The 26,267-nt window shown below is 35.9% G+C and overlaps 1 protein-coding gene across 1 annotated transcript in view; it reads left to right on the top strand.

Annotated features, from left to right (window-relative positions):
* The window catches only part of ZNF644 (zinc finger protein 644), a 125,391-nt gene extending 100,982 nt beyond the window's left edge, over positions 1-24,409 (top strand). The window contains exons 4-5 of the mRNA XM_014459577.2: positions 21,866-21,968; positions 22,727-24,409. Coding sequence (XP_014315063.1) covers positions 21,866-21,968; positions 22,727-22,919 — 296 coding nt within the window. The 3' untranslated portion in view covers positions 22,920-24,409. The remainder of the gene's footprint in view (positions 1-21,865; positions 21,969-22,726) is intronic.
* Positions 24,410-26,267: the final 1,858 nt, after the last annotated feature.

The following is a 26,267-nucleotide window of genomic DNA, read 5'->3' as shown; positions in this document are numbered from 1 at the left end:
CAGACCATTTGTAGCTCAAAAACTTGTATCAAGTGATGATGACTTTCTATCTCAAAATGTTATACCTCTTGAAGCATACCATAATGGCCTAAAGACTGAAGCTTTATCGGTGTCTGCATCAGAGGAAGAAGGGCTGAGTTTCTTAAATGAATATGATGAAAAAAAACCAGAACTGCCCAGTGGAAAAAGGAATCAGTCTCTTACATTGATAGAACTGCTTAAAAATAAAAGGATGGGAGAAGAAAGGACTTCTGCTGTCTTTCCTCAAAAGATCCATAATCAAACTGCAAGAAAGAGATTTGTTCAGAAATGTGTTCTTCCCTTAAATGAAGATAGTTCGTTGATGTATCATCCACAAAAAATAGACTTGACTATGCACTCAGGTAAGAGGACATTTATGACTATCTTACATAATTTAAACAATTTACTTATGCTTATTTTAATGGAATATTTATAGAAAATACTTTCTTTGAATCTTCTCAAGCTGCTTTTTTTGCAGAGCAGAAATTGGTTATACTGTTACTTCTATAAAAATCATCAGTTGATGTTCACCAGTACTGAATTCTCGGTGCCTCATTTCTTGGTCAAAATGTAAGGTGAGAACAAAAGCAAAAACAAACAAAAAACTGATCTGTAAAAATAAAATTTGCTGTGACTGGGGCATGGTTCTATGGATGGGAGGTTGACATTCAAAAGCATAACATTACCCAAAAGGAAAACCTGTCATATTTTTTTTGCCAGTGGTACAAAGTGAAAACAAAACAAACTCAACTGAGTGGGTTGGTGTCTGTTGTGTGTGGTGATGAACTGAAAGAAACTTCTCCCTTTCCAATTTCTCATTGTACCGTGGGATAGTTTGGTTTTGGAGAACTGTTGTATGAAACATTTGTTTGGGGCTTTAGTTTTTACAATAGTGTTCAAATGGAACAGAACAGATGGTCTAGTGTAGTGCTTGTGCACCAATAGTTCTTTCATTTTCAAAGGAGTATTTTGTATGTGTTGGCAAATGATGTGGTAGATAAAGTATCCAAACTTTATTTGGTATTGCTAAGTCTGGTTTATACTTGTGGACTAGAAAAATTTTGTGTCTTTATAGGTTTCTTTTGGAGGTTAAGAATGTTGAAGATTAACTCAGATAGTCTCATCATTTTAGCCCTGATTTGAATGTGTTTAAGGTAAAAGTTGGTCAGTGGGTTAATACTGAATAAAATTACTGTATGGTTGATTTGTTTACTTTGGGCAGACATTGGGACATCCCAAATATTTGTAAGGCAGTTTTGATTTAAGGAAAGATTACCTTGCTCTGTAAGTGGTCTGAAAAATAGTTTATCTTCTATGGGCTTCTGTTAGCTGTGTTAATCAAGGTGTAGTACACTTCAGAAAGATAAAGCATAATGTTGAAGATACCAATTGAAATATGTTGCGAGAATGAGAGTTGTCTGAGAAATTAGGGATTTCTTATTGTTTCAACATGTTTTCTTTCCTGTGATAACTAAGATGTTAGTTTGTTGATCATTTATTTAACACAAAGAATTTAGCAAAAAACCTCAAATCATTAACTTCCAGTATTGATTGCACAGAACAATGAAAATAAAATGTTGTGTCTAACAGCTGTTCAGTGGTGGGTTTTACCACCTTTTCACCTAGCCTTCATCAGAAAGCCTAATTTAGTATTGAGCCTTTTATGGTTTTGTGGGTAAAACACTTCAATTACCACTTTGTTAACTAGACTTTTTAATTTTTTTTAAATTGATAATGTTGTGAGCTTTGAAACTTCTCAACAGAACTGTGCTATCCAAATCACAGGATTGTATTTTAGGTTTAGGAAATGATCTGTGTTAACACAGAAATCTGCAAGAAAGTGATAGTAGGTGTTAAGTCTAGAGAAATTCCAAGGTTCAAGACACTTCTCTTCCACCTTTCCTAAGAGCATGAGTTGGCTCTAAATACTAACTACAAACTAATAATAATTAACTAAATTTCCTCTCCTTAAGCTAATTCAGTGAACGCTTTTTAAACCATCCATATTGTGCTACTTTTCTTCACACTTCTAGCTAAGAAAATTTCACTTTTTGAAGTGAGAACTGGATTATAGTTTTCTTTTGAATGATAGGTATGCCTGTGAAGCTTAGAACATGTGTGCATTGCAATACGACGTTTACAAGTGCTGTTAGCCTGTCCAACCACTTACGCGCTTATGTACGAAAGAAGAGTGCTGGACTTTTGACTGGTACAGGTATGTTTGAACAGATAACACAGCAAGTCTGTTTGATACCATGCACTTTTTTTCTCAACAGACTGGTGCTATTTTAGATGATATTTATGGCTTTCTTTGGTACGCAGCAGTTGAGTCTGAATACACATTAAGTTGTAGCAACTTGTAAACTGGTAGATATAAGTTTAAACAAGTTTTTTTGTTTGTTTGTTTTTGGCTCTTATTGACTTAGGAGAAAAATACCACCCAATAGAGGAGTGGAACTTTTGAGTATATATTATTCCCATTGATCAATAAATTATACTATTTTTGACTTTTGAATTTATTTTTGTTAATAGATTCTTTTTGGTTTAAAAAAAAGAGATTGTAATTCTAGCTTGGGGAAATGTTTTATTAGATAAGAAAGGAAATTATCATGAAATTTCAACTATGTAGCTTGATTAGAAAGCTAAGCGAACTAATGAGTTTTTATTAGTCTATAGATAAAATCTTTAAAGGGGCAGGCCTTAGTAATGGCCCATGTTAACAATTGAATAAATTTTTCTTTTAATGCCCCTGCACTGTCTTTAGGATAAATAAATATAGCTATCCACATAAATGTTAACATGCACATTTCTGTGTTATTTTTGGTTGGTTAGCAGATACCTCTTCATATTGCTAGTTTGTGAAATTTTTATTAGCTTACTCATGTATAGCACTGCTGCTTACACAACAAAATGTGTTGCTCTTTTCATTTGTAGCTTTTCAAGCTACTCTGCTTTAGCAAATACCATTATCTTACATCTTAAAATATACTATCTTTACTAAATATATCTACATTAATTCTTTCACCTAAAATTATCCTTCCAGTCTTTTTATTTCTCTTGCTTTCTGCTTTCTAGTTATTGTTTTTCCCAATTTTTTGTTCTTTCTCATGTCTTCCTATGGCTTACATCAGTGTGTTCTTACTACCAAAGAAATACTTGTATTCATACTAATTTCTTTCTTCTGCTGCTTTGCTTTGTCATTTGACTTGATATACAAATGACTAGGGATGACTGTTGACCATTTATATTAAAAGGAAGGAAATAGAGTTTTACTCCTACTCCGAGGTTTTAGTTTTAATTATATTACTCCTACCTTCATCAAACTTGAAAGGTGATAACAGACAGTAGAGGCAGGGAAGCAGTGAAAATGAAAGGTGGTAGAAACATAAAATCATCATTGTTATCATAGTCACTAACTTTTATTGAAGTTTATATATGTAACATCTATCTTTATAGCCACCGTGAGTTGTATGTACTGTAATTCTCTCAGTTTTACCAGAAACACCAAGGCTTAGAGAACTTAAGTTGCCCAAACTTATGTAGTTATTAATAGCAAATTTGAAATTCAAATCAAGGCTGACTTACTCTAGACCTTTGTTTTAATCACTATTATCTACCACATATAGAATGAAAGTAATTGAAAATCCTAAAATAAAGTTGGGTTTAAGGTGGGGAGCATTCTGGTGAGACTGAATAAACAAGAGTCTAATTTGTAAACGCAAGGATCCAAAAAATGGTTAGGCCTGGATTAGATTTCAGAGGACTTTAGAAAATGTTCTATTCTGTCAATTCAGATACATTACTCAAATATTCACCAAGTCAGATGTATTAGTACAGATTTTGTAGTCCATTAAAAGATGCTTTTAGCTCATGTGAAAATCTTGTAAAACATAGAACTAACTGCTTATAAATAATTGATAGTAACTCTTCATTGACCAAAGGTGCATTCTAATGAACATTCCATTGTCTAAAAAATTTCATGATTAGAGAAAAAAGTAATATAAGATGAATGGGAATACATTTCTTTGGGCATCAGGAAAAAAGGGGACTGTTATCTTTAAAATATCATTAAATACTAACCAATATGTCGGACGTGTTAAAAATATAAAGTGTTTGGCAGTCTTAAGATAAAGAGAAGGGAAATGAAAAGCTGAAGAAAGTGTGAGGTATTTCCCACAGCCCATACCCACTTTTAAGAAAAATAAAAAACTCATACTTTATTTTCTTGGAAGTTCTGAAACTTTCCCCCTGATGTTTAAAGTTTTCTTGACCAGTAGAGCTATATAGATGATGTCCTTGCTGCTTATTCATGCCAACTAAGAAGTTTTTTGAGAATGGACCTATGAACCAAGAGGTCCCCATGCCCGGATTGTGGGCTCGATTCCCAGTAGGGGGCGTGCAGGAGGCAACTAATCAATGTCTCTCTCATCAATGTTTCAATCCCTCTCCCTTCCTCTCTCTCTAAAAATCAATAAAAACATATTTAAAAAATAAATATAACAAATCAGCTTCAATAATGTTTTTGTTTTCCAAATAGAGAATATTCTTTATTATATTTAAACTTCACATGCCTATTCTCTTCGCCAATATCAGTTTCACTGATATAAAGCAGTGGTCCCAACCTTTGGTCCTGGAGGGTTCCACGGGTACTGTAAGGGGAGCTATACAGAAGATGTCTTATAAGGGATTCATCAATTCATATGAGTAAAAAGCAGTATTTTTCAAGAGTATGTACATAGTGTTTTGAGGAATAAAATACAAAATCATTTTTTAAAAACCTTACCTTAATCCACTTATACCACAAAACTGGGACAATGTAAAAGGAAAATAGATAGGACTAAATCCTCCATAAGAATGTCTAGAATCTGTGTTCCTAGTTCAGTCTCCATTCATGTAGATTTTAATTATGTGGCCTACTCTTGAAGAAAAAGCTTAGATAAACCAAGACTAAATGCTAAAGGTCTGCTTGGTTATCTATGATAGAATAAAAAATCCCAAATTTTCTTAGAAGCCACCAGCTCCTGGCCTGTTCTATGGGAACTGGCAGCCTTTTGAGGAGGGAGGAATATTCTAACTGGCCTGAATAAACTGAAAAGATGCCTCTCAGCTTCCCCAAATAATTATTTACTGATGACTCAAATGCTTTTTTTGTGGGATTTTTTTATTTTTAATCCTCACCCAAGGATATTTTTTCCTTTGATTTTTTTTTTTAGAAGAAAGTGGGGGTGGGGGGTGGGGAGAGAGACACACATCAATTGGTTGCCTCTGGCATGTGTCCTGACCCAGGGCCAAGGATCAAGCCTGCCCTTCACTGGGATTCAACCCCTTGACCCTTTGGTCCACAGATTAACCCTGTAACCACTGCAAAACGAGGGTGACTCAAATACTTCTTTTTTAAAAAAATATATTTTATTGATTTCAGGGAGAGGAAGGAAGAAGGAGAGAGAGAGAGAAACATCAATGATGAGAGAGAATCATTGGTCGGCTGCCTCCTGCATGCCCCCTACTGGAAATCAAGCCTGCGACCTGGGCTTGTGCCCTGACCTCCTGGTTCCTGGGTGACACTTAGCCACTAAGCCACATCAGTCAGGTTACTCAAATACTTCTCATATAATGGTTTTCAATTTGGGGGGAGTCATTGACCCCTTTGAGAATTTTATAAAAGCCATGGTTCACCCCATAAACATGCATTCATTCATCCAAGGATAAAATTGTTTCTGTATATAGGCTTTGCATATTTTTTGAAGGTTATCATTCATGGACCCTTCCTCTGTGGAAAACTGAGAAAAGGGAAGAGTCAAAATGAAAATGAGGTGGAAAGAACACAGAACTGGGAGTCAGGCGCCTTAAATATTTTTTTTTCTTAAGAGTTAAAATTAAAAGATGCTTGAAATGCCAGAATTGTGTAACATCAAAACTAACTTATATGATCACAAATACAAATTAAAATGTAACATTCTTCCTAATTTTAGTAAAAGGAAATGATGAAGAAAGTAGTAAAGCTTTGGAATTGAAGAGATGGAAGAGGTAGCCATTCTTGGGACAGAGTTAATTTGCCAAAAAAGAATAAACTTCACAGATTAAAATTTTGCCCAGAACTGACCCAGTTTATCATCCATTGGGTAGGTTCAAATAAATTGTTTAATTTCCATGTGCCTTCAATTGTGAATAATTATTTATGAAGCTGTTTTACTTTTATTTTTAAATGGATTTTTGTCTAAAGAGACTAGTGCCAAAGGGTTTGCTTTATATTCTGTATGGTAAATTCAAGGCATACTTCTAATTCAAAATTTATTCCAATTAATATAGACTGCACTATTGGTAGACTTCTTTTACAGGTTTTGTTCTCTGTAGATTGTTTTACATGCTCATACAAATTGGTTCCTGGTTAATAACTTATGCAGTCTAATAAGAACATTTAATTTTCATTAAAATTAGAAATTCCATATAGTTCATATTTAATGCCTTTGGATTTTTAACTATGGGCTTTTTTGTACTTCATATTTTAATTAAGTGATATACTTTATATACTGGCAGTATTAAGAACACAATGTTACTAAGTTATTAATATAATGACCATACACGTTGTTTTAGCCCTATTTTTCCAACCAAATAATAGTACTCTTTTGTAAGTGTCCTGGATTGGACAATAAATTATATGGTCACCCTGGTTATTAAAATTTCTAAAAATATTTTTAATTAAGCCAGGAAAAGTGTATTCTATCAACTTAATCTACAATCAGGAACTAAAAAAAACTGAGCTCAAAGTACAATAGGTAAAGAAAGGGGAGTAATTAAAGTGTGTGTAGAGGGAATCTTATGAAAGAAAATATATCAGTAAGATGAATGCATGTTTGCACAGTCTGTTATCTCTTGAAAAGAATAAAGAATAGCAGTCATGTTCAATATTTTTATTGGGACTCCATTTTACATCTTGACCATTCATACAAACTCAGTCATACATACGCCTACTCATTCATTCACCTCAATTGACTGTGATACACTCTAATATGTCCTATTTTATTCTTTTTCATTAAAAATTAATGGTAGTCATGACCCAATAAATTGATTTGCTACCCACTAAGAAGCCACTTCCCAGAAATTGAAAACATTTCCCTTAAGTGACTCTTTCTTTTAGGGACAGATACTAACTAGAATCAGTAGTAGTAATAATTTAGAAATCATAACACTTCTGTGGCAGCAAATGAATTTTCTTTCCTCACTGAATTCAAATTTATATGTCATATTTTAATCAGAGGCTGATCTTTTGGTATTTAAAGTAAATTAGAAATTTCTAGTTAAAATTAATGTAAGAAAAAATATATGCAGGAATAGTTGGGGGAAGGGCTTTATTTCATTATTTTTAGAACACTTTCATGATAACATTTTGGAAGTAAATCATGATTGTTGCTATTCTCCAACAAAAGACTCAGCAACAATTTTCAATGAGGAAAAAAATGTAAAAATTGGTGCTAGAGCCTTTCAGTTAATATAATACCACTAATACAGTATATCTACATTCATTTTTTAGTAGAGTCAATGTTTATTTTTCATACTATTTACTTTTAAGTGGAATAGTAGGTTGCATGTTACCTAATAGGATCTTTTGCTTATTTTCAACTATAGTGACATAATTGGTCATAGAGAACTGCAACAACAAGTGCTAGTTGAACATATAACACAGTGCCAGGTGCTGAGTTGGCTGTATAAGCCACCAGAAAAGTAATTCTTATATTATGGAAAGTGTTATAGTACCATTTTCTGCTTTGATGGAAAGAAAAAATAATACTGTGAAAGCTTCTCAAGGTACATTAAATTACTTGTCCTTTTTATGAGTGTCTGCAGTGTCTTTTTAAATATTAATAAAATTTGCATTTTTTAAAAAATTACATACTTAAATGAGTCATTTAACCCAGAAGACTACAGGTAGAAAGTTTCCATTGTGATTAAACTCTAAAGAAGAAAACCAGCTTCTAGCTACAAAACACCTTGTAATTCCTTCAGACTAGGCTGTATGAGGAATATGTGATAAGTATGAAACATGCCCCTGTCATTAAAGAACTTAGAAAACCATATTGGTAACACATATAAAACTATCAAAATTACAAAATTGTGCAAGGTAGTATACAGATAAATGGTATATTGGATATAAAAGTTATAGGAGTTGAAGGTACTTTAGCCCTTTTGAGGAAAGTTGGGAATTATGTTGTACTCTTCCTTTTGCCTTTACTCTTTATCTCATTGTTAAATAGAGCCTAAAAAAGAAAAATGCTAGTAGGTTTCTTTTCATTATGTTTAAAATGAAAGAGAAATGAAACCATTAGTCAAAGAAAATTTTCATGCATTCAACAAAATAGTTATTGTATCAGAATCGTGCTAGCTCTAAGGCTATAATGACCTTACACACCAAGCTGCATAATCACCATCCAGTGGGATAAAAACAAGTGTTAAGATATATAATGTTTCAGCTAGGCCCTGAACTTGAAGGATGAATAGTTTTAGGAAAAAGAGATAAAGTATACCATTCCAGGTAGAGAAAAGAACATAGTGTGGCACAAGGGGATGAAATTTGAAGTTCAAGAGGTGCTGGGAGATTCAGTTATAGGTGTTTGGAAAAATGGAGATTTGGAAAGTAGGATGGATGCTTTGAATGTGTGCTTAAAATTTTAAGTTATGGAAGGATTTTTAAAAATAGTGGGGGGAGGGATAAAAATAAGGAAATGATATAGTCAATCTTATATTTTAGAAAGCTATTCCTGATACAATGAAAAATGGGTTTCTATGTTTTCATGGCTATAGCTTATCCCTGTAGTACTGTTTTTACATTAAAATGCATATCTGTATATATTTATCTGCATAGTAATGTGTTATTTATTCAGGATGAGCAAGGTAATGAATTGTTCAAGTTAAGTAAATATTTCAGGTAATAGAAGACTAGTGTCAAACTTGATTTTGTCCTAACCATGTTGATGGTAATGTTTCTAAAGTGTTTTTCTTATTTCTGCCTTGTAAAACAGTAGACTGGATATAATTTAATCATCAGAGTATTTAGAGCCAACCTTTTGGATACCAATTGTTTTATCATGCCAGCAAGAATTGGACCATTTGCCCACTGTACTAAAAAGTGACTGGCTGATTTATTCACTTATTCGATGAGATTTTTTTTCCAGCTCTTACTGTGGTATGTGCATTGTGCTAAGTAGTGCAGAGATAAATTGGATCTTACAACATAGTAGAAGCACATCCTATCTAATAATAGACAAACATGGTAATTAACCATACCTTCGCTACGCTTCCCATTGGCTAATCAGCAGGATATGCAAATTAACTGCCAACCAAGATGGCGGCCGGCAGCCAAGCAGCTGAAGCGAGCAGGAGGCTTGCTTGCTCCAGTGATGGAGGAAGCCAAGATTCCCAGCCTGCCGCGGCCCAGCTCTGAGCTCCGGATGCAACAATGTTGCAATTATAGAAGCTAAACAAACCCCAGATACCTGCTTTCAGCCAGCCGGCCTCAGAGCTGGAGCCGCAACAAAGTTTCAATTACAGAAGGTAAATAAATCCCAGAATAAAAAAATAAATAAAAAAAGAGAGACTGGGAGCTTCAGTTGCAGGCTTGGCCCACCTGAAAACAGCCCTCAGCCCCTCGTCCAGGCTGGCCAGGCACCCAAGTGGGGACCCCCACCCTGAAGGGGGTGCGGGCAGCCTGAAAACAGCCATCAGCCCCTCACCCAGGCTGGCCAGGCACCCAAGCAGGACCCCCACCCTGATCCGGGACACCATTCAGGGCAAACCAGCCAGCCCCCACCCGTGCACCTGGCCTCTATCCTATATAGTAAAAGGGTAATATGCAAACTGACCCTAACAGCAGAAAGACTGGGAATCACTGGTCACTATGACACACACTGACCACCAGGGGGTAGACGCTCAATGCAGGAGTTGTCCTCTGGTGGTCAGTGAGCTCCCACATGGAGGAGCTCTGCTCAGCCACAAGTCAGGCTGATGGCTGCCAGTACAGCGGTGGTGGTGGGAGCCTCTCCTGCCTCCTCAGCAGCGCTAAGGATGTCCGACTGCAGCTTAGGTCTGCTCCCCGCTGGCAAGTGGACATCCCCCGATGACTGCCGGGCTGCCAGAGGGATGTCTGATTGCCAGCTTAGGCCCAATCCCCTGGGGAGCAGGCCTCAGCCAGCAGATGGTCATCCCCCGAGGGGTCCCAGACTGTGAGAGGGCACAGGCCGGGCTGAGGGACCTCCCCCCCCCGCCCCCCGAGTGCACAAATTTTTGTGCACCGGGCCTCTAGTAGATATATAACTGTCATACAGAACAAATTTTGCCATTGGAGACATGTGCATGAAACACTATGGAAGATTGGAGGGAGAGGAAGGTACTTTCAGCTAGACTAGGACCCAGCAAGGCTTTTGGAAGTCACATTTGATTTAGACCCTGAAGGGTCACTGATTGAAATGGAAATGGGGGTTTGGGGTAGGGAAGGAGCATACTTGTGGGAGGGAACAGCTTGGGACAATGTGGGAAGTTCATTGAAAATACTAGGAAGCAGGAGATAAAGGAATAGAGGTAGACAGGTCAAGGACATAGCATAGAAAGTTAGAATGCTAATCTATGGTGTTGGAATTAATTTTGTCAGGGGCCAATAAAGATGTTTGGTTTTTGTTTTTTAAAGATTTTACTTTTAAACAATTTTTTTTTAATTTATAAAAAGGTAAAGGATTTGGTGGGGAAGTGAAGAAATTGTAGGTGAGGTTACATTAGTGATCTGAACCAGGACAATGACAATAAGAATGTAAAGGAGGCATAATAGATGTCTGGATGATGTGAAAGTAAAAGTAAGCAAAATTTGGCAGATTAATTAGAGGTAGAAGAATAAGAAGAAAGAAATGCTCAAAGTTTTAAATCTTGTTACTGGGAGGATGAATATACCAGTAACAAGTTAATTCATCAGCTACCATGATATCTGGTAACAGAAGGGTAGGCTTCATGGCCTCACAGGGGTTCATTTATCAACAATGCCTCATCAGCCTGTCCATCATAACAAAGCAAATCATCACACTTACTGAATCAGTAAGTTTGTTTTCAGTTGAATGGAGCCTAAGATTTGTACCATGGTGGCATGTATTAATATTTTATGATGCCTAGTTTTTTTTGTTTGTTTTTTTAATATATTTTATTGATTTTTTACAGAGAGGAAGGGAAAGGGATAGAGAGCTAGAAACATCGATGAGAGAGAAACATCGATCAGCTGCCTCCTGCATACTCCCCACTGGGATGTGCCCGCAACCGAGGTACATGCCCTCGACTGGAATTGAACCTGGGACCGTTCAGTCCACAGGCCGATGCTCTATCCACTGAACCAAACCAGTCAGGGCTATGATGCCTAGTTTTACTTGTCATTGGTTATAAAATTTAGGAATTCTATTTGACTGATAATCTTTTTTGACCAACATTTTTATTTTCCATAAAGTGTTAACTAGTCCCCTAGTATTCTTGTTGGTTCCATTATTTCTTGAGTTTTGCTTTTTATATCTTGTTTTCATTTTTTTAACAATTGACTTAACCTAGATTTTTATGTGTTTGGATTCTTTTAACATATCTAATATCTTTATATATTCAACTGTAGTATTGTGTTTGCTATGATTTATATTCTTTTTTTAAAAATGATTTCTAACATTAATTTTTTGAATGTTTTTTATAATCTGGATTAAAATATAGTTAGGCCTGCCCAGCCAGTGTGGCTCAGTGGTTGAGCAGCGACCTATGAATCAGGAGTTCATTGTTTGATTCCCAGTCAGGGGATATACCCAGGTTGTGGGTTGTGGGTTGCGGGTTCAGACCCCAGTGGGGGGCATGCAGGATGCAACTGATCAATGATTCTCTCTTCATCCTTGATGTTTCTAACTCAACCTCTCCCTTCCTCTCTGAAATCAATAAAAAAAATATTTTTTAAGAAAAGATATGCCCTAACTGGTTTGGCTTAGTGGATAGGTTGTCAGCCCTTGGACTGAAAGGTCCCAGGTTCGATTCCAGTCAAGGGCACGTACCTTGGTTGTGGGCACATCCCCAGTAGGAGGTGTGCAGGAGGCAGCTGATCGATGTTTCTCTCTCATCGATGTTTCTAACTCTCTATCCTTCTCCCTTCCTCTCTGTAAAATCTCAATAAAATATATTTTTTAAAAAAGATAAAAGAAAAGATATAGTTAAGCCTTACAGTAACAAGACATTTTCCTGGCCTGATCTAACTTCTAAGTAAGTTATCTGCTTTAAGTGACTTTATGGAAATAATAAAATAATATACAGTTGTTCTCTTGTGGATGTTAGAGCAAGAGGATGGCTTGGTGGAGACTGATGGTCCCTCACTTATCTAAGATGTGGAAAAGTAGGAGTTACTATTTCTTTCTTGTGTTTGCAGTCTGAGGAATGAGGTTAATTCTTGGTATCCAATGTTTAGAACATCTGTTTAATTGTGACCTTAGCTGGAAGTTACTTCAGACAGAAGATACCTACCTGTTCAGCACCATGTTTGATTATAGATTGAATTTTGGCTGGAATGTGTAAAGTACTTTAAAATTATAAAAAGCCAAATCAGATCTATGTGATATTTGTAAGTGCTATGAGCCCTAGATTATCCTATATAATAAAGAGCTAATATGCAAATGGTCATCACACCCTCGGGCCGGGGCCGGGGAACCTGAGGCCAGGCTGGGGGCCCTGAGGCCGTGCCCCAAGCCCCAGCACCGGGGCTAGGGAACCTGAGGTTGCGCCTCCGCCCAGTGGGACTTGACGGGGGACCTGAGGCTGCACCCCCCCACCTTGCAGGGCTTGAAGGGGATGGGGCCAGCCGGGTCTGGGTCTCACACAATTTCGAGGCGTGCGGGTGGGCGAGGACTTGACTCTGGGTCCCGCAGTGCGCCCCAGACTCTGACAGGAGGGAGATTTTCATATACATTTTCTTTCATCTCTGACACTTCTATTATAGAGAAAGGGCAAATAACAATATTAAAATATTTCTCCTAATTAATTCCCTTTTAATGTGCACGAGTTTCATGCACCAGGCCACTAGTATTAAAGATAATTTAACAGACATTTTAAAGTAAGTTTTCCTTTCTTAACTAATTTTGTAATCAGGAACAGTTATTTAATTACTCCTACTAAATATGAAATGATATTTTGGAAATACTGAGACTTTTAGAAGGCAGGGAATGTGATTATATTTGTTAACAGAGAGTCGCCCCAATTGGAGGGGGCTCACCCTGCCTGGCTCTTATCACGCTTGTGAGAGAGAATTCAGACGAGTGACAGAAAGCAGTGTTGAAGCAAAGCAAGCAAATTTGTTAAGAAAGCAAAACAAGCAAATTTATTAAGTATACACTTAGCATATAGCACAAGCAGGCAACTCAGCTAGTCTGAGTGGTCCATGCGGAGGGTTCAAGGGTTTTATACTTCCCCTATAGGTTTCAAGGTTCACCTGCCAGATATCTTGGGCAACAGACTAGATTTGAAGGTCGCCTTTTTACATTGTTGTGGCTTTTCACAGAATTTATGAGAACATTATGGCGATTTTATCTTGGCAATTCCCAAGACTGCTAACTTCTTTGTTCGGTGCGTGAGATAAACTGCCCCCCCCCCCCGTTCCCTTCCTCCTTCTTTAGCAGCTATCTACCCTGCCTAACATATTCAGGTAATTCTAAACAAAAGTGATTTAAAGCAGATTTGTCATTATGTATTTAATATTTATGGCAATTTTAGATGTGTCTTAGAAAAATGTTTGATATTGATAAGTGCTCAATAAAACACCATGCAAGTCCAACCCACCTTGAGAATTTTTAAATATTTTTTCTTACTTGTCACCATAGAAGTAATACGTTTATTATCCTGACCAGTTAATCAACTTGTAGCTTGGGTATGGTTAGCTTTTGGCTTCTGGCAAGCTAGAAAAACTAGTCTACCTCCAATTCTCTGTTTATAAAAATGTAGGATAAATAAAGTATCATATTTATGTTTAACTTTTCCCTTCACATCTTAAAAATACTTACTCAAAATATTCTTTTACTTGTCATTCCCTCTACTTTGAATTAACAGAAGCTTCTACAAATTGAATGTACTTTTTCTTCTCCCTGGGAGACCCTAGTTTAAATAAAGGTTTGCCTTCATTTGCTTTAATTTTCTCTGAACCAAGCATATGAGGCTGTTGCTACCCTTATTACAACCTCTTACTTTATAGGACAGGGGTGGGTAACCCCTGGCACACATGCCAAACATGGCACGCCAGTAACTTTTGCTGGCACGCAAAACCCTCTCTTATAATCTTCCATTTACAATTTTTTTCTTAATATCGACTTTTTTATTTTTCAGATAAGTTCAGGGTAGGTGCATCTTAGATAAATAAATAATTTTACATAACAAGTTACCTTAAAGACCATAGACATGGATTGACGAGAGAAGGGAAGAGCAATTTCTGTGCTTCTGCCTTAACTCTCCCTGCCTTCCTAGATCCGACCAGTGTTTTGGTTTCATCCACATATGCTTGTGAATCTTTGTTCTCCATGATGAATTTTGTTAAGTCTCGTAATAGGAGTAGCCTGATGGATGAAAGTAGTAGCTCGTGCATATCTCTGAAAGTCACGAAATATAAACCTGATGTAAAATCTCTGTCATCAGTGATGCAGCAGCAAAAGTCCCACTGATAATATCAAACGGAGTCATAAAGTTTTCTGTCGGACTATCAGTGTACATGTATCCATTAAAAAATAAATGTATTTTTCATCATCATATACTGTGTTTTTGTCGCTCGAATGAATTTTATTATTTCTTCAAGGTTCTTCACATATGTACACCTTAAGAGATATCAAGTAGGCGTAACATGTTCTCAAAAAAATTAGGGTTGGCACACAGAAGAATTTTGAGTCAGAGATTTTGCTGGTTTTGGCACACACTCACAAAAAGGATGCCCACCCCTGTTATAGGACAACCTCAAGCTATCTGTTTTTTCTAGACTAATATTGTTAAGCCATAAACCTCATAGTTAAGGCAAAGGAATTCTGCTTTTCAAATATTTTGTATTTCATTCTATTCCAGGTAAAATGTTAAACCATTCAGGATCTAATTTACTTTACCATGATTGCTCTTTGATTCTAGGTTAGTGATTTTATTTTATTTTATTTAGTTATTGAGAATGCAAACTCTAAAAATCAATGAAAGAAAATTAGGGTATTGAAAAATTTTTGGACAATGTCAAGGTAAAATAATGGCGAAAATATACTTCTGAGGTTACTAATTGTGTATCTATATATATGCCTAATTATGATTGGAAGGGAACATTGCTTTTCATAACAATAAACCAGATAAACTGCTTACTATGTACATTTTGGGAATATGACTGGTTTGATTATGGCAGTATATAGCTAGAAATAAAGAATTGATGTTGGTAGTAGGGAAGTCTTTTACAATTTTAATGGACTACAGTGTGGAATTTAACAGTTGTTCTTAATAGTTGTTGGTTTTCCTCTACAAAATGCTGATTCTAGTACCCCTTCAGTTGGTGCCACCAACTGATTTGTTGCTTCGATTTTCCTCAAACGTCTCTATTTGTAGGAGACATTTTTTTCCCCTATGAGGAATATGAAAAATATCATCTGGTTAATCTCTGGTGATGAAAATTACCTGATGTGTGTGACATACAGGTGCTAGCCAAGGAATCTTCAAGTTGGGCAAAGAAACTTTTCGGTTGATCAGTTTAAAGTAAGTTTTATTCTGCTTGTTCAGAGGCAACATCGCGAGTTGTTTATGGTGTTCAGAGATTGAGGTGTCTTGGATACAATATTTCTTTTGAAAACGAATTTCCTTTTCTTTTGTGACTTTGTAAATGTTGCATCAGTTATGCTTCATGCATTATTACATCTTCATCAGGTATATGTAATGTCTAGTTCATTTCCAATAAATACATTGCTATAGTTAACAAAAACAACAAAACGAGAAAAGAAGTGGAACTAAGGGCTGGCTGCCTTTCTCACTTAGGTTGGTGGATACTCAGTATCCAAAATTGTCTACATAATTTGCCAGATCCAGTGAAAAGTGAAAATGTAGCACCCTGTGTTCAAAAATTAAGAATTTCAAGTCTGTGACAGTAGTGCATTAAACGAAGTGTAGGACCCTATGTGCCGAACCCCACAAAATGTCTCTTTTAGGCACTTTATGTAAAGACAAAAGTATACACTGAAGAAATAAGAATTTATCTTTTCAACAAATGGCTTTTCCTACCCCCATCCTTATGGTACACAAACTCACATGTTTCTTAACGCGCCCTCCCCCCCAAATCCGTGCTTCTTTTTTTCCCATGCTTCTTTTTCAGTTGAGGCTGAGAGAAAGAAAATGCTATTTGCACAGTCTTTTGTATATTTGGGACTTATGAACCTTGAATAATTAATGGCACCAAGTAGATTTGTTTATTTGTCCATATCACACTGTGTACCCCTTGGGGCTATACATCCTCTTTCCTCCTCACCACTGCCACTACCACCTCCACCAGCAGGTTATTAATGGTGGTGGAATGATGGCTTACCTATCTATGTCATTTTTATCCCTACTTTTTCCCTACATAATTTGCCAGATCCAGTGCAAAGTGAAAATGTAGCACCCTGTGTTCAAAAACTACTATTCATAGCTGCTATTTCCTGCCCAGCTTATATAGGCTGATTAGATGAAGAAGAAATTTTCTTCTCTCAACTAGGGCTACTTTTTGTCTCATATTTTAGATATATGTAATCTGACCGTTATATTAAGTTTCACTTTACCCCAGAGATGCCAACAGTTAGGAACAAAACAGATGAAATGGGGGCTTTTAACTAAGTGGACAGGGGAGGATGATTGCAAGTAAGAATATTCGGTGGTGAATATTAATTTAGTTATGATGTGCTTTTTTACAACAGATGTTTTTAAAAAATGAATCCTCATTCTTTGAGGTCATTTGTGTAGTGAATTAAAAAGAAAATGAAATTTATTGAAACAGCTATCCTATATAATAAAAGCCTAATATTCTAAGAGTCCGGTCGACCGTTCAACCAATCAAAGCATAACGTGCTAATGATATGCTAAGGCCGCTCAACCGCTCGCTATGACATGGACTGACCACCAGGGGGCAGACAGTCAACCAGTCGCTCTGACATGCACTAACTACCAGGGGGCAGACGCTCTGACCAGTAGGTTAGCTTGCTGTTGGGGTTCAGCCAATCGGGACTGAGCGAGACGGGCCGGACATGCCCTAGAGCAGTGGTCGGCAAACTGTGGCTCGCGAGCCACATGCGGCTCTTTGGCCACTTGAGTGTGGCCACAAAGTTTCAATTGCACTGTACGTGCGTGCCCGCACGTGGTATTTTGTGGAAGAGCCATACTCAAGGGGCTGCAGTTTGCCAACCACTGCCCTAGAGCCCTCCTGCGGTCCCTCCCATGTCCCTCCCTGGCCCTGATCGTGCACTGGTAGGGTCCCTCAGCCTGGCCTGTGCCCTCTCGCAATCCGGGACCCCTTGGGGGATGTTGGAGAGCCGGTTTTGGCCTGACAGTGGAACAACCGGTCACTATGACGCGCACTGACCACCAGGGGGCAGATGCTTAACGCAGGAGCTTCCCCCTGGTGGTCATTGCACTCCCACAGGGGAGCGCCACTCAGCCAGAAGCTGAGCTCCTAGCTGGCAAGCACAGCAGTGGTGGCAGGAGCCCCTCCCTCCTCCGCCCAAAGTAAATTCTTTTTCTTCTGTGTATAAAACTAAAATAATATCTCAGAAAACAGCCTTGAATTTGTATCTGTATTATTTATTGGTTTGCTTTTCACTGATCCAGTTTAATGCTTTAGACACATATGTTGTATTTTGTAGCATAGCAGTATAGTGTTTTTTTGAGGGTTTATAAGTCTGTTGTATTTCCCTCTCATTCTTATTGATCAAAATAGCTATTTACCACAAGGTATATCCTAAAACTTTTTGTATATGACTGTACAGCTCGATTCATTCTTCTTACAAGTAAAATATTTCCAGTAGCAGTTTAAATCCTTTATAAATCAGGAGGTAACTGCAATATATATATATAAATATATATATATTGATTTCAGAGAGGAAGATATATAGAAACATTAATGATGAGAAAGAATCATTGATTGGCTGCCTCCTGCATGCCCTCTACTGAGAATCAAGCCGATAACCTGGGCATGTGCCCTGACCAGGGATCAAACCATGACCTCCTGGTTCATAGGTCAACGCTCAACCACTGACCTATATTGGCCAGGCTGCATTATTTTATTTTAATTTTATTTTTTTACAGTCTTCTGGTTAAAATTGATCACTTAGACATTTTCTGCCATCCTGAATAGTAACCTTAGGAATGTTAGAGTGACTGAGTTTGTTCCTTTCTAAAGAAGCAGTTATACTCATGGAAAAGAAAATTAAGATTTTCTAAAACCAATCTAGTATTTTTTGTAAATTTCAAGTACAAAAACAATGTTAGATTTAAAATTCTTCAAAAGGAAAATGGCATGTGTATGTGGCGGGGGGTGGAGGGAGTTTGACACTAACAAGTGCAAATAAAGGCTTTGTATAAAGTTATCTATTTGGCAGATTGTTAATGTACACAACTTTGTTAAACCTTTGGCTATTTATCACAAATATTGATGAGCCCTGTTATACTAAAACTAGTGTTAGTGATGTTCTTTTTTTAAAATGCTCTAGTGACTCCTGGTACACAGTCCAGAATGAAACTGCTTTTTGCTCTAGATATAATAAAAATCTATTAAATTAGAACATTTGTGTTCTAGACATATTTGTACATATCTTTTTCATTTAATGGAACATACTGTGTAAATCAATCTTTTTCATATAGAGAATAACATATGGTTGTTCCCTTTGTGTTCATATTAATAATATGTTAAATACTCAAATTTTTTACAGATTTTTCTAAATGGTTTTAGGCAGTATTGCAAGGGTAAAGGTTGAATATTGGTATTACAAAAAGTTGTTCTTGCAAAATGTATTTATGTTTTCTTTCTAAATAAATGACATTTCAAGGGGTAAGACATTTAAAAATGATAATGGAGATATTAAGACACTGAAATATTTAAGTATAATTACCAGAGGTCCCAGGTTTTTAATATCTTTACTTTACAGACAAGTTTCCAAGAATTCTGAGTGTATGTGATTCTCTAAACTTATTTGGAACTCGATACTGGAGATAATCGTATACGGGTAGAGTTGTCCTGCTTTCCAAAGTCACAACACCTTCAGATATTAATTACTACAAAACCTGTGGTATGCTCATTGAAGTTTTAGAGCTGATCATTTATAAACAGCCTAAAATTCAGGGTTTTTAGAGTTTATATAACATCAAAAGTCAGAAATATTCTTTTTTCCTCTGTTAAAGTCAAGAAACATTTTTATAGTTCAGAGTAAACCTGTCCAGTTCCATTTTAAAAGTATCACAGCATCCGAATGTAACTTGAATACTTTGTAACTGATAAAACATTATTTTGCATACTTTCTCATCGCCTTGTGCCCTTCTCCCTCAATTTGTTTTACATACCTAGCATTAGCATTCTGTGAACAATTTTTTAAAGGATTGCTATAATGTATTCTATTTCTATCCTACAGTAATTTATTTACATTTTAAAGGGAATTTGAATACAGTGGCAATTTTGACAACCAGCAAGCTCATCAAAGTAAGATTCTATCTGTAATCTCATGATATACCAAATACCTGCTCTGTTCTATGTAACAGAGACAGGGATTGTGTGTGGTTTACCTAACAAATAGGGAAAGAGTAGCTGACATCTAGCTTTTGAGTGTCCTAAAATCTTTACTTCTAGTGTATCCATTGCTTTAAAATTCATTTAAATTCAAATTGCTCACCAGTGCAACTAGGAAAAAGAAGGTGCTGATTACAAAGTACATAATACCTCACTCTCCCTACTAGTTGTGAAGAACCTAGCTTCTATACATAAGCTAGACTGATCAGTGAAGAATTTAAGTGTGACGTTAGCAACATATTCACTTAAATGATGCAGAGGTGTTCTACATGAATGTTACCTACATTACATGCTGATAGAACAAATTTCCATTTATATGCTCTAAATGTCAGAGGTTAAATTACTGGGTTTTCTTTTATTTTTTACTTCAGAAGTATTTGTTGAGTTCCTATTATGTGCCAGGCTCTTGACTGAGATAAGTAATGAGAACCTTACGATTTTTCTATTCCAGGTTTTTGTTGAAGCTTTGAATTAGCCATTCTTTAATACTTACTTGACTTCCTGTATATAATTCTTTACTTAAGAGATTCTTCTTCTGAGGATAAGCAGAGAGAGACTGTGGGCTCTAGATTTTACTTTTAAAGAGGCAGATGACAGGAAGCATAAACCAGTGGCTTGAATGAGATTTAGGCTTCTTGTGGTTTCTAATTTTCTATGACATTTTCCTTAGCACTGGCCACTTGACTACTGTAAGGAATTGTGTGTTTACTGGTTTTGTAATAATAGTGTATGTTCTTTTGGAATCTGGACTTTGAACAACTCATTTTACAGAATAATTGAATAGCCAGTTCTTATTCTTTCTTACCTAGAATTTTTCCAGGGGATTTCACATAGTAGGTTAAGAGAAGAAAAGCCATTTGTGTAACACTTCTGTTACATTTGTTTCCTTCCCCCTTGGATCCCTAAATATAACTTTCTTACCTTCTCTTCCTGCTAATTGACCAGCAGATCCTGTAGTACTCTCATCCCTTTGTCTGTAGTTGTATTCAAAGACCAATAAAATATTATTTCCTGTCTATTCCTACCTCTAAAAATATCTTTTTCCTTTATTAAATTAGATTTTGTGGAATAACTGATTGAAGGAAAAGCAATAAAAATTTTTCAAGAACAATTATCACTAAAATTTTGATCAGCTTTAATATAAAAATCTTGTTTTTTTTCCTTTTAATTACATTTTTAAGTAGCTGTGGAAGAAAACATAAAATGAAAGCATGTAAGGAATAGTTAACATTAAACTTCTGGTCCATTTGCAAACTTACTTAAAAATGACAAGCTTTTTTTTTTTATACCCTTTCAATGTAGGGTCATCATACAATTTTGAGCACTATTTATTATAATAGAATTCAAAGTGAATTACTATAAAATTTTCATTGAAACTTATATTACATTGTTGATGTTCCCTTACTAAGTTTTTAAAGCTTGTAAGATCTTAATGAAGTAGTACAAACTTAAATAAAAAGTTATAATTTTCCTGGAAGGAAGATTTAACCAGATGTTAAAATGGATGTATGATCATCAGAGAAATACCATTATTGTAAAAATTGACCAACATAGTAACTTCAAGTTATTTAGTTACATTTTCTCATTTTGGTATAGTAAAGCATTATTTTAAAAAGCAGTACAGGAAGAATGTATGTAGATAATGTTACTGCTATTAGAGAAACAGCTGCAAATTAGTGCATGCTTTAGGGCAGCGGTTCTCAATCTGTGGGTCGCGACCCCTTTGGCGGTCGAACGACCCTTTCACAGGGGTCACGACCTAAGACCATCCTGCACACCAGATATTTACATTACGATTCATAACAGTAGCAACATTACAGTTATGAAGTAGCAACAAAAATAATTTTATGGTTGGGTCACAACATGAGGAACTGTATTTAAAGGGCCAGAAGGTTGAGAACCACTGCTTTAGGGAATACAAAGAAATGCAGACATTTCTAACTTGATTTAGACGGTCTGACCTCTAGAAATACAAGTATATCTGTATGTGTATATTTATGTATATTTGGGAATATATAAAAAATGTTTTTCTCTTCTTCCCTTTTTTAGTCTTAGATTGTAAGCAAAAGAAATCAAGGTCAAGATCTGGAAGCAAGAAGAAAATGCTAACATTACCTCATGGTGCTGACGAGGTTTACATTCTCAGATGCAGGTACATGCTTATATTGCCAAATCTGCTTAGTTCAGATTTTGGATTGAGGTATATTAACTCTTTTATTCGGGGTTTTTAATTTGTAGCAGAGGTATATTCTCCACAAGTAAATTATAAATGAACTTTTGGAGACAAGCTTAAAATCTTAACTCAGTCCATAAATGCTGTAGTACTTCAATAACTAACGGATCAACTTTTTTATATTAGCCAAGAAGCTCTGTGATATGGTGAATTATAAAAGTAGCTTTTTTGTTGTTTTATTTATTTGCTTTGGTTTGATTTGATTTGATTTGTTTTGATTTTTTAAAAATTGTCTTTAGTTTTGGGACACATTTAGTTTCTGCTTATTGGGAACATATACTTCTAAGTATAGCTATACAGTTATTCATATCTCCCTTCCATACTCACCGTTATGCAGTTTAAGGAATTCTGAATTGCATAAGGGTCTTTTTAAAAGAAGATACATTTTGGAAATATAGTTGTTTTAAATATAGGTGTTAAGACCTTTAATTTTATCCTAATAATGTTCCCATTTATATAAATATTATTGGAGTTATTATAGCTGTTCAATTCATGAATTGGCATCTTTGATATTGTATTAAGTCATTTTGACTTTATATGTATTCAGAAACGATTGTCAAGAACTCTCTCCAATATATGGTAAAGTTTATTTCTTACGTGTATTGATTTTTGGGGAATTGGTTTTAAATAAAGGGAATTGGTCAGGTTAAGACAACTGTCATTAACTTCTTCTGTAGGTTTTGTGGCCTAGTCTTTCGTGGACCATTGTCTGTTCAGGAAGACTGGATTAAGCACTTACAACGACACATTGTAAACGCTAACCTTCCCCGGACTGGAGCTGGCATGGTGGAAGTCACGTCACTGTTTAAAAAGCCTGCTTCCATTACAGAAACTTCATTTTCTCTACTAATGGCAGAAGCAGCTTCATAGAACAAGGAAACCTTTTAAATAGCAAATATGAATTGGGTGTAAATTTGAAATTTTTTGTCTTTTTTTTAAGCCACATTAAATTATCCATTTATAAATACTAAAGCAGGAAAAAGGGGAAAAGTGAATTATGGTGACATCAGAACAAATAGATTGCTTCAAACAGTAAGTGGTCTATATATTTTATATAGGACAGAAGATGTGTTTTCAACGTTTACTGGATTTTGTCAGTTAACTGTATTCATTCAGTAAAAGATCAGTACATGTAAGCAGTCATTAATAAACTGTTGCACATGGATATTTAAAGACAGATTTATTGGAAAGTTATGTTTTCTGCAGTGTTACCAGAATCAAGGTTCTGTTTATTCCCCACAAGACTTGCATTGAAAAATAAGATATTATATTTTGTTTGTATGTAGTGTTTTGTATAATACCTGGAACCGCTAACTAAATTTACTCAACTTAGGGCATTAAATATCATGTACTTCATAGATTGAGACTGTTCACTCATATAGGGCAGAGTACTATTCTATCTAAATGTGTAAGTGTTTTTTTAAAATCACATGGAATGGTTTTTTTTATACTAAAAAGTGGAGGGAGATTTGTTTAAACAAGTATTTCTAAAAGAAATATGTACATAGTCCTGGAAATTATTTGTGGTAAGGAAATATTCTTTACTCCAGTTGCATTTCTCAGACAATAAAGTGGTGCATCCATGCTACCTCCTACTTTGTCAACAAAGATGCTATTTACCCTTTACATTTTTTGTATCATAATAGATTTTAAAATCTAATGTTCTTTATTGCAAGGCATCCTTTTGTTAACAGATTTGTTTCTTTTTAATGTTTTACCTAAAATTTGACATGCTTACAGGACAGGTTTGCCTCTTTATTTAACATTGTAGAAATGTAATTAATAAATGATGCTCACTACACAATTTAGAATAGGCTTTCTCATTTATATTCTCTTCCAAAATTGATCAGTAGCAAAACTTAATATACCAATTGAAATATTTCTACATATGATGAGAATGTTTACAATTTAAATTTTAGAACTTGTTTTGGATGTGATTATATGTACGAAAATCGTGTAACACTATGCTATGCTAAGAACCGACATAACGGAATTACTGAAATAAATGTGCTGTGAGGAATGGAAAATATGGTGCAGATGTCTTGGTCATGAAATTGTGATTCTTCCTTTCAACTTTTCCAAAAACAAATTAGTTCTTTTAATCTGAAGTCAGATTTCCTTTACAAATGACAGTTTTTATATGCAAGCACCATTTCATTTTATTTCACGTAGTATGGCTAATACTATAGTTGAAACAAGGATATGCATTGATACTTTTCTTCGTATGTAAATAAAGTTTAAAACATTAAATAAGGAGTATTTTGGTAGAGTATATACATACCTCACTGCCAGTGAAATTGCTTTCCTATGGTATATCTCCTTACCAGAAAAATCTCTAAATAAAAAAAGACTTAAAATTATAATGTGTATAGTGTGAAGCATTTCTTATTCTAATCACTGGTGGGAATAGCCCACTTGAGGTTGTGTTTCATTTGATTTAAATTGTTTCTACTTAGCAGGTTACTTTATTAACATACCTTAATAATATGTGAAATTAGGAAGTTGGACTAACTGGATCATTCAAGGGTTTCTTGATCCTTGGGGTGTACTAGATAAGGGAAAAGTACTTGTAATTTATTTTCATTTTTCAAAAATGCCTAATAGAAACTGTATTTTTTCTTATAAAGATGAGACTAAAACATCAAATTGCTTTTGACTAAAAATATACTAAATCGGTGTATACTAGTTGTCTCTTATTGAGCAAGTTTCATTGATATATATATATGAATATATTTATTTATTTATTTAACTGGAAACATACTACATGGCAAGTAGAGTTCAGAAGTTTATAAAAAAGATTCCTGGCCTGGTTGGTTGCTTAGTGGTTAGAGCATCGGCCCTTAGACAGAAGGGTCTTAGGTTTGTTCACCAGTCAAGGGCAAGTACCTTGGTTGCTGGTTCGCTCCCCGACCCTGGTCCAGGCACATGCAGGAGGCAACCATACTTTCCTGTGAGGATTTAAAAAGAAGATTCCTGTGGCAAGACTAGCAGTTATGAGAATCCCTTTTAACTCTAATATTTATATGATTTTATCTTTTTTTAAAGTATGTTTTTATTGATTTGAGAGAGGCAAGGAGAGGGACAAACTTTGATCAGCTGCCTCCTGCACCCCCCCCTACTGGGGATTGAGCCCACAGCCGGAGTAAGTGCCCTGACCTGGAGTCAGTCCTCAACCTCTCAGTGTTGGGGATGAAGCCCAGGTAACAACTGATCCACACCAGCCGGGTTAAGGAAATATTTTATTTATGGCAAGATGTAGACATTGCCAGCATTCCCAGAAATCTTTATGTTCTCCACCCCAATTGAATTCTCTCCCTCCTGCCGGAGACCAGTTCCAGCATGACAGCAGGGCTGCATCTGGGAATGGCTGAAGGCATTTCCCCAAACCTGAATAGGATACATTAAATTGATTTCTTGGCTGCCAGACAGCTTAAGGGCTTCTTAATCTACATGCTATTGCCTCCTACTGGCCAAACACCCGAACAGCCGTAGGCTAATTCCCCCATTCTGACAATGGAATCTGTACTAAACCCTGACCCTTTGATGTGTATATCTCTGCCTCGCCTCTGAACAAGTTGTGTTAATAAAAAGCATGGGGTCCTGGGACGAGGAGACTTTTAACACCTTTCGTACCGCTCACGAGTGTTCTCGTTTTTCACGCCCATGGAAAAAGGAGCGAATCTAGAAACTTATGTAAATTTTGTTTGGTCCCTCTTCATAGAGGAAAATTTTTACGCAGTACCGTACGTTAAAAAAGTACTAGGAACTTTAATTGTTTAATTGTTTTTGTAAATAAAAATGTTATAATTATTGAAAAATGACACCTAAAGTGCATTATGATGATTTAAATAACGTGCAGTTTGCCCGAAAATGTGCGGTCCCTGGCGTATGTCTTAGAGATTTCTATGCGGTACGAAAGGTGTTAAGACCTTAGAGAACAGACCTTAGACCTTAGAACTTAGCTCCTTTAGCTAAGCTCCTCTGACCCTCAAATGCCTTTCAAAATTATGCTTCGTCTCTGGACTCCTATTTATTAATCTACGCACAGCCTTCTCCAGATTCCTGAACCCTTCTTGATGCTGGGACAAGAACCCCGGCACCTCCCATTACCATTATTCTAACTTCTATAATAATCATTTGTTTTCTATTCTTAACAGTTTGGCCATCTATGAATACATAGTTTAGTTTTGCCTGTTGTTGTATTGAATAGAAATGGAA

The sequence above is a fragment of the Myotis lucifugus genome, unplaced genomic scaffold (assembly GCF_000147115.1).
Source record: "Myotis lucifugus unplaced genomic scaffold, Myoluc2.0 scaffold_110, whole genome shotgun sequence".
Classification (NCBI taxonomy): domain Eukaryota; kingdom Metazoa; phylum Chordata; class Mammalia; order Chiroptera; family Vespertilionidae; genus Myotis; species Myotis lucifugus.
This window is presented reverse-complemented; position numbering and strand designations above follow the sequence as displayed.